Below are 18,637 nucleotides of genomic sequence, written 5' to 3' on the forward strand. Positions count from 1 at the left end.
CTCTGCTGGCGTACAGGATCCCTTAACCGCTCGACCAACACGACCGGACAAAGAGGATGGTAGCCGAGGCTATTTCCATCCCCCCGCCGGTACTCGGTTGGTAATCGTGGATATGGTATTTTATCAAATCACCTCATTCTTTGGGACACACGTGAGGAACACAAATGCGAACAAGTCTGAATGGTCCCCAGGACTATATGCGACTGAAAACTCACACCCCAGAAGTGTGATTAATATCCATTGTTCTGTGTTCTGTCTTGTGTTTATCAAAAGTTTGTTCACCTCATCCAAAACTGTTGCAACATATCACCTCACCCAAGTGCGAGTATATAAGACGGATAAGCTGTTTAGTGTTAGCATAAGTAAAACTCTGTTTACTGTTTTCAGGTTACAGTTGTGTGTGTAAACTAAAGTCTTTGAAAATGTAATAAGTTATTACGAAACGCGTTCAAGCGTCGCGTCAGACTAGAAATAAAAATGAATTTTGGAGAATTGATTTTTCAATTACCATCGACAGTAAAAAGACACATAAGAAATATTGAGAAAATTCGTGTTAGAATTATTAATCTTAGTTTTTCAGTCATATTTAACAATATATATATATATATATATATATATATATATATATATATATATATATATATATATATATATATATATATATATATATATATATATATATTCACTAGCTGTACCCGGTCACACTTTGCTGTGGCTCAGCAACGCATGTGCATTCTGGTGACACGTGATTCACCAGAATTGGGTAACCTTTTCTCATAGATAACACAATGCTGCGAAATTAATATTATATAATTTCTATATAATTGTGTGTATTTCCACAATTACACACTAAAAATGGAGATGACTGGGTATAGGAAACACACTTATTGGTGTTTTTTGATCGTCATTCAGCGTAACGGTTGGTCACCCTAAAAATGACAATATTATGGCCACAACAAGGTGATTTGGGGATACTTAGCCAACCGGACGTGGTGTCCAAAATGAAGATGAAGCTGGTAGCAAAGTCTGAGGTCCAATAATGCTCGGATGATCCATATACCAGACGATGATAATCACTAGCTCCGGGACACAGATCAAGATGGCTTCGCTCTCTAGCCAAGTCTCATTGCAAGTGATCCGCACACCACCTAGTGCCAGATGGTATAAAGTTGGCATATAATTCAGAATATTTTATTTTGGTTTCCTATTTGTTTGAAACATTGCCGACGTTATTTTACGTCATAATAACGTACTCTACGTAACAACTGAGGGTTTTCCACTGTGTATATCATTGAACCTAAGTGACTTTAGATAACTTTCATATGTATGTAGGAGAAATTCAGTTCATGACTTTTGTTGATACTGGATCCGCTGATTGTAACTGTAGAAAACTTTACTGATAAACAGCGATATAATTTACTAAATTAAATTATATCAATTGTCAATCTATATTCCCTAATAAATTCAACAAGGTTAGACTAGGTTTAATTCGATTGATAAATATATACATAGTTTATTCACATAGGAGTCGAGTGGCTGATGCAATAACGGCATCGATACTAGTGAGAATTTGGTTGTACTGGTTAGTAGAGTTCTACTAAGTTAGAGCTAGAGTTAGTAGAGTTCTACTGGTTAGTAGAGTAGTAAATTTGATTTCCTAGCACAGTAAGTTTACTTTGTCGTACTAGGGGGGGGGGGGTAAATATTTGGGGTGTCGGAAATTTCCGACAACTTATATATATCTGAACATATTATACATAGTGTACATTTGGGGTTAATATAGATAATTTAAAGTCACTGGTGATACATTCATGTCCAAGTGTTTTAATTCGTGGACATAATAAGTGAGCATCCAGTTAGTGAAGTGTGTCGCACCTGACGATAGGCCAGGCTGGGAGAACACCTGACCATGCCATACTAAGTGGTTAAACCTCATGACGACAACTTGATCCATAAACGATACATAAATTTCATACCATGCTTGATGGTAAAATGTGTTGGGTCAACTCCTGACCCGGTACTTCGGTCCCAACATATATGGGGGCCTGTCCGGGACAGTGAACAAGACACACACTCAATAAATACCTATAGTATTCAAGAAGACCATTGCTAGTCATCCAGGTAAAGTGTTCATCATGGATCGCGTTCACGAGTTTAGTAGTAAGGAAGACCCATCGGTTTTGGAGAGCTGTACGAAGGAACAGATAAAGCAAATCGCCGACCACTATGGGATATGGGTTACTATTTCCTGTGGAGATAGTATCTCCACAGGAAGTCTGGGGCATGAACTAAAACGTTTAAAATTAGAAGCACAACTCCAGCGTGAAGAGAGACAGTTTCAATTGGATATATTAAAACTTGAACAAGAGCAAGAGAGAATGAGACTAGAACAAGATAACGAGAGACTATGACTTGAGACAGACAAAGAGCAAGAGAAAATGAGGCTTGAACAAGAGGACGAGAGGATGCGACTTGAGGAAACAACGCGTTTAGAATTAAAGAAAGAAAAGACTAAACAAATGGAAATTGAAGCAAACAAATTTGTTGCTACTCGAGGATGGAGCGCGGCTGGTACATCTGTGCCTTTAACGCTCGTAAGGCGCGAGAAAAAGACGTTCCGCAATTTTGCCCAGAGGAGTCTGAATCCTTTTTCGGAACCTCGAAAAAGTCGCCAGTCTGAAGTGGTGGCCCCAGGAAGAGTGGGCACAACTAGCACAGACAAGACTGACTGGTGCTGTACCAGAAGCATATGCACACTTCTCCCTGGAGGAATGTAGAAACTACTGGACAGTAAAAAACAGTGTGTTGAGGTCATTTCTACTAACACGTGAAGCATACCAAAAGCCATTTAGAGAAATGGTGTAGATGCCAGGTAGCACATTTGCTGAAACTGCCAGAGATTTGGAACGTCGATTTCAGAGGTGGATCGGTTCTGTGAACGTAGAAACTTTTGAAGAATTACGACAATTGATGTTAATGAAAAAATTCTTAGAACTCATGCATCCAGAAACCAGGTTGAAGGTTCTAGAAGCTGGTATAAAGAATGTAATAGAAGCAGCGGACAAAGCTGACATGATTACTGAAGCCTACAAGAGTTTAAAGGAAAATAAAGCAAAAGGTCAAGTATACATGGAATGATGGAGATCGTCGTGGATATGGTGGTCAGCAGAAGACTAAGCAATTTCAAGGGTATGTGGAATATCCTCCGCCGGGAAGTGACACATACGAAGGTCAGCCCAGTTCAACCATAGGTCAGGGAGGAAGTACCCTAACATCCAGAAGCCGATGTGCAGGATAATGGAGACGTGGTAGAACCTATTACAATGAACAAGGCAGTTCTCGAGGAAGAGGATTCACATCTCAGATAAGATGTTATGCATGTAACAAGCCTGGACACATAAGTAGGGAGTGTACGCAAGGCAAGAGAGTGGTGTCAGTCGCCGTGAGTAAAGACAGGCATCCGTATATGAGTTTAGGGGCAGCCACAGGAGTGACTGCTTCCATTTTTGTTCGAACCACAGTGTGGTTCGAACAAAGTTCTTCAGTGAGGCACTTGTTTCGGAAGTGTTCGACCTTCATCAGTTGTGAGTCATGTATAAACCGTTTTTCATTCATAAACAGTGGGTTTGGCAGGTGAATGGAATCACTTTTGGGTCTTTGTTTGGAGGACGGGCTGGAGCAAAGGATCTGGCACTGTGTTTACTGATCATAACCTCCCCTCATATTTTTATACAAATGAGGAATTCCAACCAGCGCCTGACTAGGTGGGCTCTGGTCTTGCAAGAGTATAACCTAAATATATTGCATTTTAAAGGAAAAGAAAACGTTATTGCCAATGCGTTATCCCGAAACTAGTCATAAAAGAAGCGGTAGAAAAAGTGTGAAATAAATGTCCTGAAAAAAAACAAAAAATAATAATGAAGTGATGATGTGTAGGTGAAAAATAAACCTAATGAAATTAATTATACATGAGCCACTCATAGAAAAGCGGTGTCTTAGAGATACTTAGGGATACCTCTGCATCTTGTACATACTTGTATGAAAGCTATTTGTATTTTAGAACAGATTTTAGTACTGTCTCTCCCGCTGTCTGCAGCAGCCGGAGAGACAGAGGAGACCCTGTACGTCGAAGGACCATAGTTAGTAGGTACTAAACTATATCTACCCATGAATAGGTATGTCAGGTGAGACACGTTGGATAACATGATGGACGAGGAATGAAAATTATTACATTCATTGAAGAAAATTTTAAGTTTTGATGCTCCGAATTAACACTTAATTAAGGAGGGGAGGAGTGTTACATAAAGGAAGCGACAGAAGGGTTAATTCGTCAGATCTAAAAAGTGCCATCCCTCTGGCAATTGGATATACAAAGTAAATTACAAAGCGTTCATGTATATATTATTATTATTGCAGGAAGAACGAGGTCAACGAGAGTGTGGGTTGTTTAACCAGCGCGGCACGGCTCGTCCGGTGGTGGGAATTCTGATGGCCAATCAGAGTCGCCGTACAAGGCAATGAGCGCCTGCAGAAACTGGAGCAGACAGTACTCTATTCACTCCACCCCGTCGACATGACGGCCTTACTAGTTGACGTCGACGGATGTGATTCCAGTCTTACCCCTACTCTGTAAAAGTGTATTATATCGTAGTTTTATGTATCTCCTGAGAATAGCAGAGTTCTGACTTAGAATTAAGACGGAATAGTCTGATGAACTATTGGTGTTGTGTGAAACATTGTGACTGCCTGTAGAGAATAATGTATTCGTAATTCATGACGCAACTTATATATATCTGTACATATTGTACATAGTGCACATTTGTGATTAATATAGATAATTTAAAGTCTCTAGTGATGCATTCATATGACGTTCATATGACATTCACCTGACGATAGGCCAGGCTGGGAGGACACCTGACCATGCCATACTAAATGGTGAAATCTCACGACGACAACTTTATCCATAAATGATACATAAATATTACACCGTGCTTGATGGTAAAACGTGTTGGGTCAACTCCTGACTCAGTAGTTCGATCCCAACAACACATACACAAACACGTGCACAGGCGACTGTGAGAGACACGTACACAGGGGACTGTGAGAGACACGTACACAGGGGACTGTGAGAGACACGTACACAGGGGACTGTGAGAGACACGTACACAGGGGACTGTGAGTGACCCTAATGTCAACACGTATACAAATGACTGCGAGTGACACTTCAGCAAACACGTACACAGGTGACTGCGAGTGACTTCGGAACTCCTTGGAATATACCAGAAACTATTTGGTTCTTCCTTTAGTTTACTCAAATTCTAAGACTAAGGCATCCGAGCACACGATAATAATCATCTATATAAATAAAAATGGAAATGTTCGTTTGTGCATAACCGCTAATCTCCGAAAGTTCTTTCCGGATTGCTTTGAAATTTTCACACAACGTTCCATTCGCATCCGAGCAGGTTTTTATATACATACTATATAGATGTCACGTCTGTGATGGTAAAAAAAAATATGCTTTTTCTGAAAACTGTGTTTTTCATGTTTTTTATACGAAGGAAATCATCGCAACCTCTTTACCGATTGCTTTGAAACTTTGACACACCCTTTCATTCGAATAGACACGTCTTTTTATAAATTTACTATATGTACATACCTCACAGGAGACAGGAAAGAAGCATGCTTTTTTTAAAAACAGTGCCATCTGTTGGATGTAAGAGCAACACATGCTGTAATCTCTGAAATTTCTTCGCTGATTACTTTGAAATTATGACACAACGTTGCATTCGAATAGGTGTGTCTTTTTATATACCTCCTATATAGATGTCACTCCTGTGACAGATAAAAACATGAGTTTTTGAAAAACAGCGCCATCTGTTGCACATAATGGCAACATGCACACTATACTATGTCTTGAATTCCATTTCAATGTTTCCGATTGCAATGACAAATTATATTTTCATAGATTTCGATTTATTTTTTATTGAATTATTTTGTGACATTGTGTTGGAATTGAGCTGTGTTGTTTACCATACCGTTCATTTCGTAAGAATGAGTATAGATGCCACAACTGTGACAGGTAAAACTATGCTTTTCTTGATAAACAGCGCCATCTGTTTCATGTTAGAGTAAAACACATGCTGTACTAAATATGTTACAATTCCATTTCAATGTTTCTGATTGCATTGATAAATTGAATTTTTATAGATTTTGATTTATTTTCATTTTAATTTAATTATTTTGTGTGAATTGCGTTGGAATTGAGCTGTGTTGTTTACCATACAGTTCATTTTGTGAGTATAGTTTATTTTTTATTTTTTTTATATTTTCACTTCATTTTTTTAACTGTTTTTCTTATTTCAGTGATGGGAACATCAGACCATTTGGGAAGGCATCGAACGAAGGAGTGGGGAATGGTGGGGATGACGAGAGGATGGAAGTGAAAGATGGTGGGGAGGACGAGGGGACAAGGGAAGGGAGAATGATGGGGAGGTCTGGGGGACAGGGAAGGTTGCTGAGCCACAGCAGCGCGTGGCCAGGTACTGCTAGTAATCTATATAAATAAAAATGTAAATGTTCGTTTGTTCAAAATCGCTAATCTCCGAAAGTTTTTCACCGATAGCTTTGAAATTTTCACACAATGTTCCATTCACATCAGAGAGGGTTTTTATATACATATTATATTAATGTCATGTCTGTGATGAAAAAAACATGTTTTTTTGAAAAACTGTTTTTCATGTGTTTTTCATGTGAGAGAAATCTTCGAAACCTCTTTACCGATTGCTTTGAAATTTTGACACAACGTTGCATTTGAATAGGCGCGTCTTTTTATATATCTACTATATACATGCCTCACCTGTGATGGGGAAAAAACATGTTTTGATAAACAGCACAATCTTTTGGACTTAAGAGCAACACACAGTGCTATCTCCCAAAGTTCTTCACTGATTGCTTTGAAATTCTGAAACGACGTTCCATTCGTATATGCGCGCGTTTTTATATGCCTACTATGTAGATGCCACACCTGTGACAGGTAAAAACATAATTTAAAGAAAAAAAACAGTGCCATCTGTTGAATGTAATAGCAACACACACATGCTATACTAAATATGTTATGATTTCCACTTTAATGTTTCCGATTGCATTAATAAATTGAATTTTCATAGATTTCGATTTATTTTAATTTTGGTTTAATTATTTTATGTGACATTGTGTTGGAATTGAGCTGTGTTGTTTACCACACCGTTCATTTCGTAAGTATTAGTATAGATGCCACACTTGTAAAAGGTAAAAACATTCTTCCTTTTTAAGAAACAGTGCCATCTGTTGCACGTAAGAGCCATACAGACTATAATAAATATGTTATGATTCCATTTCAATCTTTCCGATTGCGTTGACAAATAAAATTTTCATATATTTTGATTTATTTTAATTTTGATTTAATTATTTTGTGTGATATTGCGTTGGAATTTAGCTGTGTTGTTTACCATACCGTTCATTTTGTGAGTATAAGTATCGATGCTTCACACCTGGGACAGTAATAGCATGCATTTTTGAAAAACTGCGTCATCTGTTGCCCGTAAGAACAACTCGCGCTATACTAAATATGTTACGATTCCATTTCAATATTTCCAATTTCATTGATAAATTGAATTTTCATAGATTTCAAATTATTTTCATTTTGATTTAATTATTTTGTGACACTGGGTTAGAATTGAGCTTTGTTGTTTACCATACCGTTCTTTTCGTGAGAATAGTTTTTTTTATTTCTTCATTGTGTTTCATTTCGTTTTTTAGTCATTTTTCTTATACTTCAGTGATGGGAACATCAGATCAATGTATCGGACGAGGGAGTGGGGAATAGTGGGGAGGACAAGGGGATGGAAGGGGGGGATGGTACTGAGGACGACGGGACAAGGGAGGAGGTAATGGTGGGGAGGACGAGGGGACGGGGGAGTTGGGGATGGTGGGGACGAGGGGACAGGGGAATGGAGAATGAAGGGAAGGACAAGGAGACAGGAGAGTGGGGGATGGTGTGGAAGACGAGGAAACAGGGAAGAGGGGAATGATAGGGAGGCCGGGGGAACGGGGGGAGTGGGAGATGGAGGAGAACATGAGGACATGGTGAAGTGGGGAATGGTTAGAAGGACGAGGGGACGGTGGAGTGGGGGAAGGTGGGGAGGACACAAGGGATGGAGGAGGGAGAAAATGGTGGGGAGGACGAGGGGACGGGGGAGGGAGAAAATGGTGAGGAGGACGAGGGGACGGGGGAATGGGGAATGGTTGGGAGGACGAGGGGATGGGGGAGGGGGGAATGGTGGGGAGGACTGGGAGACAAGGGAAAGGTTGCTGTGGCTCAAAAACACACATACGAGCCACAGCAATGCGTGGCCGGGTACAGCTAGTAATCTTCTATATAAATAAAAAATGGAAATGTTCGTTTGTTCAAAAATCGCGATCTCCGAAAATTCTTTACCGATTTCTTTGAAATTTTCTCACAATGTTCCAGTCGCATCCGAGCAGGTTTTTATATACATACTATATTGATGTCAGCTCTGTGAGGGAAAAAAACATTCATTTTCTGATAAACTGTGTTTTTCATGTGAGGGAAATCTTCGACCCCCTTTACCGATTACTTTGAAATTTTGACACAACGTTGCATTCGTATAGGCGCGTCTTTTTACATATCCACTGTATACATGCCTCACACCTGTGACAGGAAAAAACATGCTTTTTTGAAAAACAGTGCCATCTGTTGGACGTAAGAGCAAGACACGCGGTATTCTCTGAAAGTTCTTCACCGATTGCTTTGAAATTTTGACACAACATTGCATTCGAATAGGCGCATGTTTTCATATACCTACTATATAGATGCCACCCCTGTGACAGGTAAAAACATGAGTTTTTGAAAAACAGCGCCATCTGTTGCACATAATAGCAACATGCACGCTATACTAAATACATCACAAGTTCCATATCAATGTTTCCGATTGCATTGATAAATTTAACTTTCATAGATTTCGATTGATTTTATTTTTTATTGAATTATTTTGTGTGACATTGTCTTGGAACTGAGCTGTGTTGTTTACCATACCGTTCATTTCGTAAGTATAAGTATAGATGCCACACCTGTGACAGGTAAACACATGCTTTTCTTGAAAAACAGCGCCATCTGTTGCATGTAAGAGCAACACACATGCTATTATAATATGTTACAATTTCATTTCAATGTTTCTGATTGTAATGATAAATTGAATTTTTATAGATTTTGATTTATTTTCATTTTGATTCAATTATTTTGTGTGAATTGCGTTGGAATTGAGCTGTGTTGTTTACCATACAGTTCATTTAGTGAGTATAGTTTTTGTTTTTTTCATATTTTCATTTAATTTTTTAACTGTTTTTCTTATTTCAGTGATGGGAACATCAGATTACTTGATGTTCCCAATTTTCTGATGGGAACATCAGACCATTTGGGAAGGCTTCAGACGAGGGAGTGGGGAATGGTGGGGAGGCCGAGTGGATGGAAGTGAAAGATGGTGGGTAGGACGAGGGGACAGGGGAGGGGGGTAATGGTGAGGAAGAACGAGAGGACGGGGAAGTTTGGAATGGTAGGGACGAGGGGATGGGGGAATAGAGGATGTTGGGGAGGACAAAGGGACAGCAGAGTGGGGCATAGTGGGAAGGGGGAGGGGATGGTGGAGTGGGGAATGTTGGGGAGGATGAAGGGACGGTAGATTAGGGAATGGTGGGGAGGCCGAGGAGACAGGTGAGGGGGAAATGGTAAGGAGGACTGGGGTACAGGGAAGGTTGCTGTGGCTCAGCAACGCACATGAGCACCCGGCCGCGCGTTGCTGAGCCACAGCAACGCGTGGCCGGGTACTGCTAGTAATTATAATAATTATGATAATTTATTGAGGTAAAAGTACATAGGTTCCAAATGAGTTACAAGCAATATGTTGGATTTCAAGACAGAGTTAGTATTTACCCGGCCTTTAGCCACTAATACGCACAACATTTCGGGCATATGTGAAGAGTTTGTTGTCGACTGCTGAGAGTGAGGTTAACAACCAGTCAATACGGTTCTCATAACACTACTATTAGTGGCTTTGCAAGATTGTAACAACACCAGTGTTGTGTCCCCTTGTTGGATATCGGAAAATTATTCATTAAATTATTACTTTCGTCCATTGATAGGAAATCCGCCGCAGCCGAGGATCTTGAACTCTACCATCTATGCTCAGACAGGTGCGTTTAATGTGAACGCTTGCACGTCTTACTGTGAACGCATGCACGTCTTACTGTGAACGCATGCACGTCTTACTGTGAACGCATGCACGTCTTACTGTGAACGCATGCACGTCTTACTGTGAACGCATGCACGTCTTACTGTGAACGCATGCACGTCTTACTGTGAACGCATGCACGTCTTACTGTGAACGCATGCACGTCTTACTATGAACGCATGCACGCCTAACTGTGAACGCATGCACGTCTTACTGTGAACGCATGCACGTCTTACTGTGAACGCATGCACGTCTTACTGTGAACGCATGCACGTCTTACTGTGAACGCATGCACGTCTTACTGTGAACGCATGCACGTCTTACTGTGAACGCATGCACGTCTTATTGTGAATGCATGAACATCTTAAAGTGAACACAATAACATCTTTGAACGCAATCACATCTTACTGTGAACGCAATAACGTCATACTGTGAACGCATGAACATCTTAGTGTGAACGCATGAATATCTTAACCAGTTGACAAGATTCATCACTGCCTCAATGTCCAGGAATGTTAAATGAGTGTTTAAACCACATTAACCCTCGAACATTACCATGATAACTGAGGTCTCGCTATTTGATAAATAATCAGGTATAATTATAAATGATTATAGAGAAGCGTAATATGGGTGTTATGTGGGGAAGGTGGTTGGTGTAGGTGTTGTGGGCGTGGGTGTTGTGGGCGTGGGTGTTGTGGGTGTTGTGGGTGTAGGTGTTGTGGGCGTGGGTGTAGGTGTTGTGGGCGTGGGTGTTGTGGGTGTTGTGGGTGTAGGTGTTGTGGGCGTGGGTGTTGTGGGTGTAGGTGTTGTGGGCGTGGGTGTTGTGGGCGAGGGTGTTGTGGGTGTTGTGGGTGTAGGTGTTGTGGGCGTGGGTGTTGTGGGTGTTGTGGGTGTAGGTGTTGTGGGCGTGGGTGTTGTGGGTGTAGGTGTTGTGGGCGTGGGTGTTGTGGGCGAGGGTGTTGTGGGTGTTGTGGGTGTAGGTGTTGTGGGCGTGGGTGTTGTGGGTGTAGGTGTTGTGGGCGTGAGTGTTGTGCGCGAGGGTGTAGGTGTTGTGGGCGTGGGTGTTGTGGGTGTAGGTGTTGTGGGCGTGAGTGTTGTGCGCGAGGGTGTAGGTGTTGTGGGCGTGGGTGTTGTGGGCGTGGGTGTTGTGGGCGTGGGTGTAGGTGTTGTGGGCGTGGGTGTTGTGGGTGTAGGTGTTGTGGGCGTGAGTGTTGTGCGCGAGGGTGTAGGTGTTGTGGGCGTGGGTGTTGTGCGCGAGGGTGTAGGTGTTGTGGGCGTGGGTGTTGTGCGCGAGGGTGTAGGTGTTGTGGGCGTGGATGTAGGTGTTGTGGGCGTGGGTGTTGTGGGCGTGAGTGTTGTGCGCGAGGGTGTAGGTGTTGTGGGCGTGGGTGTTGTGGGTGTAGGTGTTGTGGGCGTGAGTGTTGTGCGCGAGGGTGTAGGTGTTGTGGGCGTGAGTGTTGTGGGCGTGGATGTAGGTGTTGTGGGCGTGGGTGTAGGTGTTGTGGGCGTGGGAGTTGTGGGTGTAGGTGTTGTGGGTGTAGGTGTTGTGGGCGTAGGTGTTGTGCGCGAGGGTGTAGGTGTTGTGGGCGTGGGTGTTGTGGGTGTAGGTGTTGTGGGCGTGGGTGTTGTGGGCGTGGATGTAGGTGTTGTGGGCGAGGGTGTTGTGGGCGTGGGTGTAGGTGTTGTGGGCGTGGGTGTTGTGGGTGTTGTGGGTGTAGGTGTTGTGGGCGTGGGTGTTGTGGGTGTAGGTGTTGTGGGCGTGGGTGTTGTGGGCGAGGGTGTTGTGGGTGTTGTGGGTGTAGGTGTTGTGGGCGTGGGTGTTGTGGGTGTTGTGGGTGTAGGTGTTGTGGGCGTGGGTGTTGTGGGTGTAGGTGTTGTGGGCGTGGGTGTTGTGGGCGAGGGTGTTGTGGGTGTTGTGGGTGTAGGTGTTGTGGGCGTGGGTGTTGTGGGTGTAGGTGTTGTGGGCGTGAGTGTTGTGCGCGAGGGTGTAGGTGTTGTGGGCGTGGGTGTTGTGGGTGTAGGTGTTGTGGGCGTGAGTGTTGTGCGCGAGGGTGTAGGTGTTGTGGGCGTGGGTGTTGTGGGCGTGGGTGTTGTGGGCGTGGGTGTAGGTGTTGTGGGCGTGGGTGTTGTGGGTGTAGGTGTTGTGGGCGTGAGTGTTGTGCGCGAGGGTGTAGGTGTTGTGGGCGTGGGTGTTGTGCGCGAGGGTGTAGGTGTTGTGGGCGTGGGTGTTGTGCGCGAGGGTGTAGGTGTTGTGGGCGTGGATGTAGGTGTTGTGGGCGTGGGTGTTGTGGGCGTGGGTGTTGTGCGCGAGGGTGTAGGTGTTGTGGGCGTGGGTGTTGTGGGTGTAGGTGTTGTGGGCGTGAGTGTTGTGCGCGAGGGTGTAGGTGTTGTGGGCGTGAGTGTTGTGGGCGTGGATGTAGGTGTTGTGGGCGTGGGTGTAGGTGTTGTGGGCGTGGGAGTTGTGGGTGTAGGTGTTGTGGGTGTAGGTGTTGTGGGCGTAGGTGTTGTGCGCGAGGGTGTAGGTGTTGTGGGCGTGGGTGTTGTGGGTGTAGGTGTTGTGGGCGTGGGTGTTGTGGGCGTGGGTGTAGGTGTTGTGGGCGAGGGTGTTGTGGGCGTGGGTGTAGGTGTTGTGGGCGTGGGAGTTGTGGGTGTAGGTGTTGTGGGTGTAGGTGTTGTGGGCGTAGGTGTTGTGCGCGAGGGTGTAGGTGTTGTGGGCGTGGGTGTTGTGGGTGTAGGTGTTGTGGGCGTGGGTGTAGGTGTTGTGGGCGTGGGTGTTGTGGGTGTAGGTGTTGTGGGCGAAGGCGTGGGTGTTGTGGGCGTGGGTGTAGGTGTTGTGGGCGTGGGTGCTGTGGGTGTAGGTGTTGTGGGCGTGGGTGTTGTGGGTGTAGGTGTTGTGGGCGAAGGCGTGGGTGTTGTGGGCGTGGGTGTAGGTGTTGTGGGCGAGGATGTAGGTGTTGTGAGCGAGGGTGTAGGTGTTGTGGGCGAGGATGTAGGTGTTGTGGGCGAGGATGTAGGTGTTGTGGGCGTGGGTCTAGGTGTTGTGGGCGTGGGTCTAGGTGTTGTGGGCGTGGGTGTAGGTGTTGTGGGCGTGACTGTTGGCGTGAGTATGAACGTGAATATGGGAGTGACTGTGGGTGTGAGTGTGGGCGTGAGTGAGGGGTGAGTGTGAGCGTGACTGTGGGAGTGACTGTGGGTGTGAGTGTGGGCGTGAGTGAGGGGTGAGTGTGAGCGTGACTGTGGGAGTGACTGTGGGTGTGAGTGTGGGCGTGAGTGTGAGCGTGACTGTGGGAGTGACTGTGGGCGTGAGTGAGGGGTGAGTGTGAGCGTGAGTGTGGGCCTGACTGTGGGCGTGAATGACGACGTGACTGTGGGGGTGAGTGTGGGCGTGACTGTGGGCGTGACTGTGGGCGTGAGTGTGGGGGGGTGACTGTGGGCGTGAGTGAGGGCGTAAGTGTGGGCGTGACTGTGGGCGTGAGTGAGGGCGTGACGGTTGGCGTGACTATGGGGGGTGACTGTGGGCGTGACTGTGGGCGTAAGTGTGGGCGTGACTGTGGGCGTGAGTGAGGGCGTGACGGTGGGCGTGACTATGGGGGTGACTGTGGGCGTGACTGTGGGCGTGAGTGTGGGCGTGACTGTTGGCGTGAATGCGGGCGTGAGTGTGGGTGTGAGTGTGGGCGTGACTATGGTCGTGAGTGTGGGCGTGACTATGGTCGTGAGTGTGGGCGTGACTATGGTCGTGAGTGTGGGCGTGACTATGGTCGTGAGTGTGGTCGTGAGTGTGGGCACGAGTGTGGGCGTGACTGTGGGCGTGAGTGTGGGCGTGACTATGGTCGTGAGTATGGGCGTGAGTGTGGGCGTGACTGTGGGCTGAGTGTGGGCGTGAATGTGGGCGTGAGTGTGGGCGTGACTATGGTCGTGAGTGTGGGCGTGAGTGTGGGCGTGAGTGTGGGCGTGACTATGGTCGTGAGCGTGGGCGTGAGTGTGGGCGTGACTGTGGGCTGAGTGTGGGCGTGAATGTGGGCGTGAGTGTGGGCGTGACTGTGGGCTGAGTGTGGGCGTGAATGTGGGCGTGAGTGTGGGCGTGACTATGGTCGTGAGTGTGGGCGTGAGTGTGAGCGTGACTGTGGGTGTGACTATGGGCGTGAGTGTGGGCGTGAGTGTGGGCGTGAGTGTGGGCGTGACTATGGTCGTGAGTGTGGTCGTGAGTGTGAGCGTGACTGTGGGCGTGACTATGGGCGTGAGTGTGGGCGTGAGTGTGGGCGTGAGTGTGGGCGTGAGTGTGGGCGTGACTATGGTCGTGATTGTGGGCGTGAGTGAGGGCGTGACTGTGGGCGTGAATGTGGGCGTGAGTGTGGGCGTGACTATGGTCGTGAGTGTGGTCGTGAGTGTGGGCGTGAGTGTGGGCGTGAGTGTGGGCGTGAGTGTGGGCGTGGCGGTAAAGCTGGAGGTTGGAACGTAAGCCAGGCGCCTGGGGGAGGCCAAGTCGTGTTGGTTTAAGGGATCCGCAGCCCTGCCTGCTCGCCTTATTTATCGCCTCCTGCTGGGGGAGACGCAGCTGGAGGGGGGAGGGGGGAGGGGGGGGGAGGGGGGAGGGGGGGGAGGGGGTAGGGGGGGGGAGGGGGGTAGGGGGTAGGGGGGTAGGGGGGGGAGGAATTGGAAGCGATGACTAGAGAGATGGAAAGTCTAGGGCAACGAGGAGGAGGAGGAGGAGGAGGAGGAGGAGGAGGAGGATTGAGAGAACTGAAGAAGAGAAAACTGTCTTGGATGAAATATCAACGAGAGATGTTCAGATTTTGTACAAAGGTGCCAGGAATACTGAGGTGAAGAGCAGACACAAGAGAGGGAGAAAGTCTTAGAGCACACAAAAAGATGAAGCAGAGAAAGAGACGGTGAAAGCTGAAAGAAGAGAAGAGGCCAAAGAGGTGAGGAGAGAAATATAAAAGGGCATGGAGAAGAGGAGAAATGAAGTTGGTAAAAGATGAAGAAAACAAAATGAAAAAGAATTAGAGGGTAGAGAAACCGGGAAGAGGAGGGTAGAGAGGAGGGATGGCAATGATAAATGTGAGGGGCTGGAGAGAGATTAAAGGCGGTGCGGTTATAATGCTGAGAAGAGATAAAGGGAAGGAGGTGCAGACAGATACTAATAGATATTAAGATAAGGAGGGGCAGATGGGATTCTGAGAAGACATTGAGGGACAGACTTTTTCCGCAGATCAAGATACTACCAGTACCGGATAAATGCATCAATGATATGAACCTGAAGATGGCTAAAATACCCATGGCAACAAATACTCTCTTCCTAAAAGCATCCCACACAAGAAAGGCGGATAAAATAGAGTTAATAGTTGGCCAACTCCTCTTGCATGGATGGAACTAGACAGATTGGGAGAGTTCTCTGGGAAGGATACAGAAGGAGATCCCACCCGAAACTCGGGGGATACCGGAAGAATTACGGTGGTAGAATGATGATGAAGTCAAGTAAGGCGATCCAACGCAACGAAGAGTTTGTATCCAACCCACGAGAGGGGAACAGTAAAATAACTGAAAGAAGCAGTCAGCAAAGCACTGCAGGTAGCTCCGAAAGCGCAAACCGAGGCCCCTGGACGACAGCAAGAGGAACCTAGGTCAGTAATGTTACAAGCAGAATCAACGGCCCTCAGACCTCTCCCACAACGAGAAGACAGAGATCGGGCGGGAGAGGAGAAGGTCAGGACCATGGGTAACCCAACCCCGTCCGAGAACATATGAGAGACCAGTAGGGCCAGTGAACAACAAAATTGACACAAGGCCTAATGAGCAAAGATTCTATGGCAGACAGACACGAAAGCCGAAGCAGAAATGGAAGGCAAGACAGAAACAGGTAGGTAGACAACCGAAGAGATAGGGTTGTCACCACCTTACTCGTCGCTTCCAGCTTGCCCTTGCCTCCCTGAAATCTAACAACTCTATTCTTATCCTTCCTTCCGACAAAAGGCAATTCGGTGGTTGTCCTTGACCGTGAGGACTACCTCCAGAAAGCAGATGTCTTGCTCTCCGACTGCTACACATATGTCCCTCTGACTTCTAACCCTTTGGATCGCCTTAAAATTTCCTTTAACCGCAAGCTAAGACAGCTCTCTAGTCTCTGTCCTCCTGACTTCGATATCATTAAACGTTTCCATGTCATCTGCCCTTTTCTTCCTTATTTCTATGGTCTACCCAAGACTCATAAACTTGGTGTTCCTCTTCGTCTTATCATTTCTTCAAGGGGCTCTGTTGGCTATCATCTAGCCTCCTGGCTCGCTAAAACTCTGACGCCTTACCTTGGCACTTTTTCTCCTGCCCACCTTCGTCACTCTCAAGACTTCATAGAAATACTGCTCCTGCAACCCTCCTGTAAGATGCTTAGTCTTGATGTCAACTCTCTGGTCATAAATGTTCCCCCTCGATGACGTTCTCTCTCTTTCCTTAGACAGAATGAGGGCCTTCTTCCTCTCCCGCTTCCCACTGACGTTTTCCTCGAGCTCATTAGACTCTGTGTTGACTCTAAATCTTTCTCTTTGAACGGTAAATATTACACTCACACTTTCGGTGTCACTATGGGTTCCCCTCTCTTCCCTGTTCTTGCAAATTTCTACATGGAATACTTCGAAACTGTTCTTCTTCCTTCGATTGATACTAGTTCCTCTCTCTGACTTCATTATGTTGATGACATTTTTGCTTTATGGCCTCATGACCTTAGTCTTTACCAGCCTTTCCTCTCCTCTCTTAACAATCTGGCTCCGTTCATCCATTTCAAAGTTGAATGGGTATCTAATTTCCTCCTTCATTTCCTTGACGTTCACATTCACAGCTCTGTGTCCGGGTTCTCTTTCTCTGTCTACCGCAAACCCATGCATAGTGGATGCATGTACATTCATTTTTTCCTACCATCCTCCTTCTACTAAGAAAAATGTCCTCATCTCTCTCTTCCTCCACACTCTATGCATCAGCGACCCTCAGTTTCTTGATTCTGAAATTGCCTTTATCTAATAATCCTTCTCTTGCCTTGGTTACCCTTTGCATTTTATCAACTGTGCCTTTTCTTAAGCTAAACGAAATTTCTTTCATCTGAAACCTACTTCCAACACTAGTAGCACTATGATCTGCCTTCCCTTCATATCTGAACTCAAAACTTTTACTAATAGCTTTCGTCCTCTTGACATGAAGCTCGCCTTTCGACAAACTAACACACTTCATAGCAATCTAGTTCACACTGCTCCTCTTGCTTCTAATGCTGCTGGTGTCTACTCTATTTCCTGTTCGTCTTGTCCTCTCCAATACTTTGGTGAAACTGGCCGTAAACTTAATGACAGACTTGAGGAACACAAAAGTCTGCAGACACAAACAATGTTCTCTTCTGTTATGTTAGGGATTCTAATCATCCTATTGATTGGTCTTCCTTCAAAATAATCTTTCCTGCCTCTACTCTTCACAGACGCCGTCTTGTTGAATCCGCTCTGATACACAACATACCCAACATGAACTTGAGTCCTGGCTTTGTTGCTGCTGACTCTTCCCTTTCACAGTATATACTCAAATGTTCTAAACTTTCTAACAAATGTGACCTAACATAAGCTTACCCTTCCATTTATCTTTTTTTCTTTTTTTCTGTTTTTTTTCTTTCCCTTGTTTTCTCTTACAATCAATTTCTTATTACTATCCCCTTTATTACACCCTACCTTTCATACCTTTTTGCCTTGTTTTTTCTTCCTCTAACATTTCCTTCTCACCTCTCTCATGCCTATTTATTGCCTTCGCCTCCTTCCCTCATCACACGGGAGACATCTCCCATCAGGCAGGGTGCAGTCGCACCTCCACAGAACTCCAGTATCAGCTCTTGATACTGGTAATGGCTCAATAGGGCCACCACTTACGGGCTTTTCATGCCCGTGCCACCTTTTGGGTGACTTAATCTTCATCATCAATCTTCCCTCAACACAATCGACTTGAGAATTGTCCAGGACGGACCGAAACGTCGTCGTCTCTTCCCTTTCTTGTGTGTGGTTTGGTCAACATATTTCAGTCACGTTATTGTGACTCCTCGCCTGCACGTAGAGATAGAGATTTTCACAGGAGTGGCCGAGACGAGAGCAGGTGGAGGTCGGATAGAGCCCCACACAACGGAGGAGCTCGACCCAACAGATACCAAGGAAACAACCAGAACAGAGCCAATGGATACTGGAGATGGAGCTACACCGACAGAGGGCAGCAAAACGAAGCCGAGGATGATAGTGGACCAGTGGAGAAGGTCGAGGATACAACTACAGAAAACCATTCAATGAGTGGAGGGACAGTTAAGAGAGATAGTCGTCTCTTGAAGTGCCCTT

The 18,637-nt window shown here is 45.6% G+C and overlaps 1 protein-coding gene across 1 annotated transcript; it reads right to left on the reverse strand.

The window, feature by feature from the left end:
* Positions 1 to 3,173: 3,173 nt before the first annotated feature.
* On the reverse strand, positions 3,174 to 17,167 carry LOC138351469 (mucin-2-like). Its single transcript, XM_069303297.1, has 3 exons — positions 17,022 to 17,167; positions 12,904 to 14,757; positions 3,174 to 3,315 (listed from the first exon to the last, which is right to left on the reverse strand). The coding sequence occupies exons 1-3, from the start codon at positions 17,165 to 17,167 to the stop codon at positions 3,174 to 3,176; spliced, it is 2,142 nt and encodes a 713-aa protein (XP_069159398.1).
* Positions 17,168 to 18,637: the final 1,470 nt, after the last annotated feature.

This window comes from Procambarus clarkii, chromosome 49 (genome assembly GCF_040958095.1).
Source record: "Procambarus clarkii isolate CNS0578487 chromosome 49, FALCON_Pclarkii_2.0, whole genome shotgun sequence".
Classification (NCBI taxonomy): domain Eukaryota; kingdom Metazoa; phylum Arthropoda; class Malacostraca; order Decapoda; family Cambaridae; genus Procambarus; species Procambarus clarkii.

Coding starts and splice junctions, on each gene's coding strand:
- LOC138351469 (XM_069303297.1), bottom strand. CDS start 17,167: ATGCATGGGTTTGCGGTAGACAGAGAAAGAGAACCCGGACACAGAGCT. Junction 14,758..17,021: donor GTTAAGAGAGGAGAGGAAAG/GCTGGTAAAGAC, acceptor GGCCTCCCCCAG/GCGCCTGGCTTACGTTCCAA. Junction 3,316..12,903: donor CCCACAACACCTACACCCAC/GCCCACAACACC, acceptor TCATTGTAATAG/GTTCTACCACGTCTCCATTA.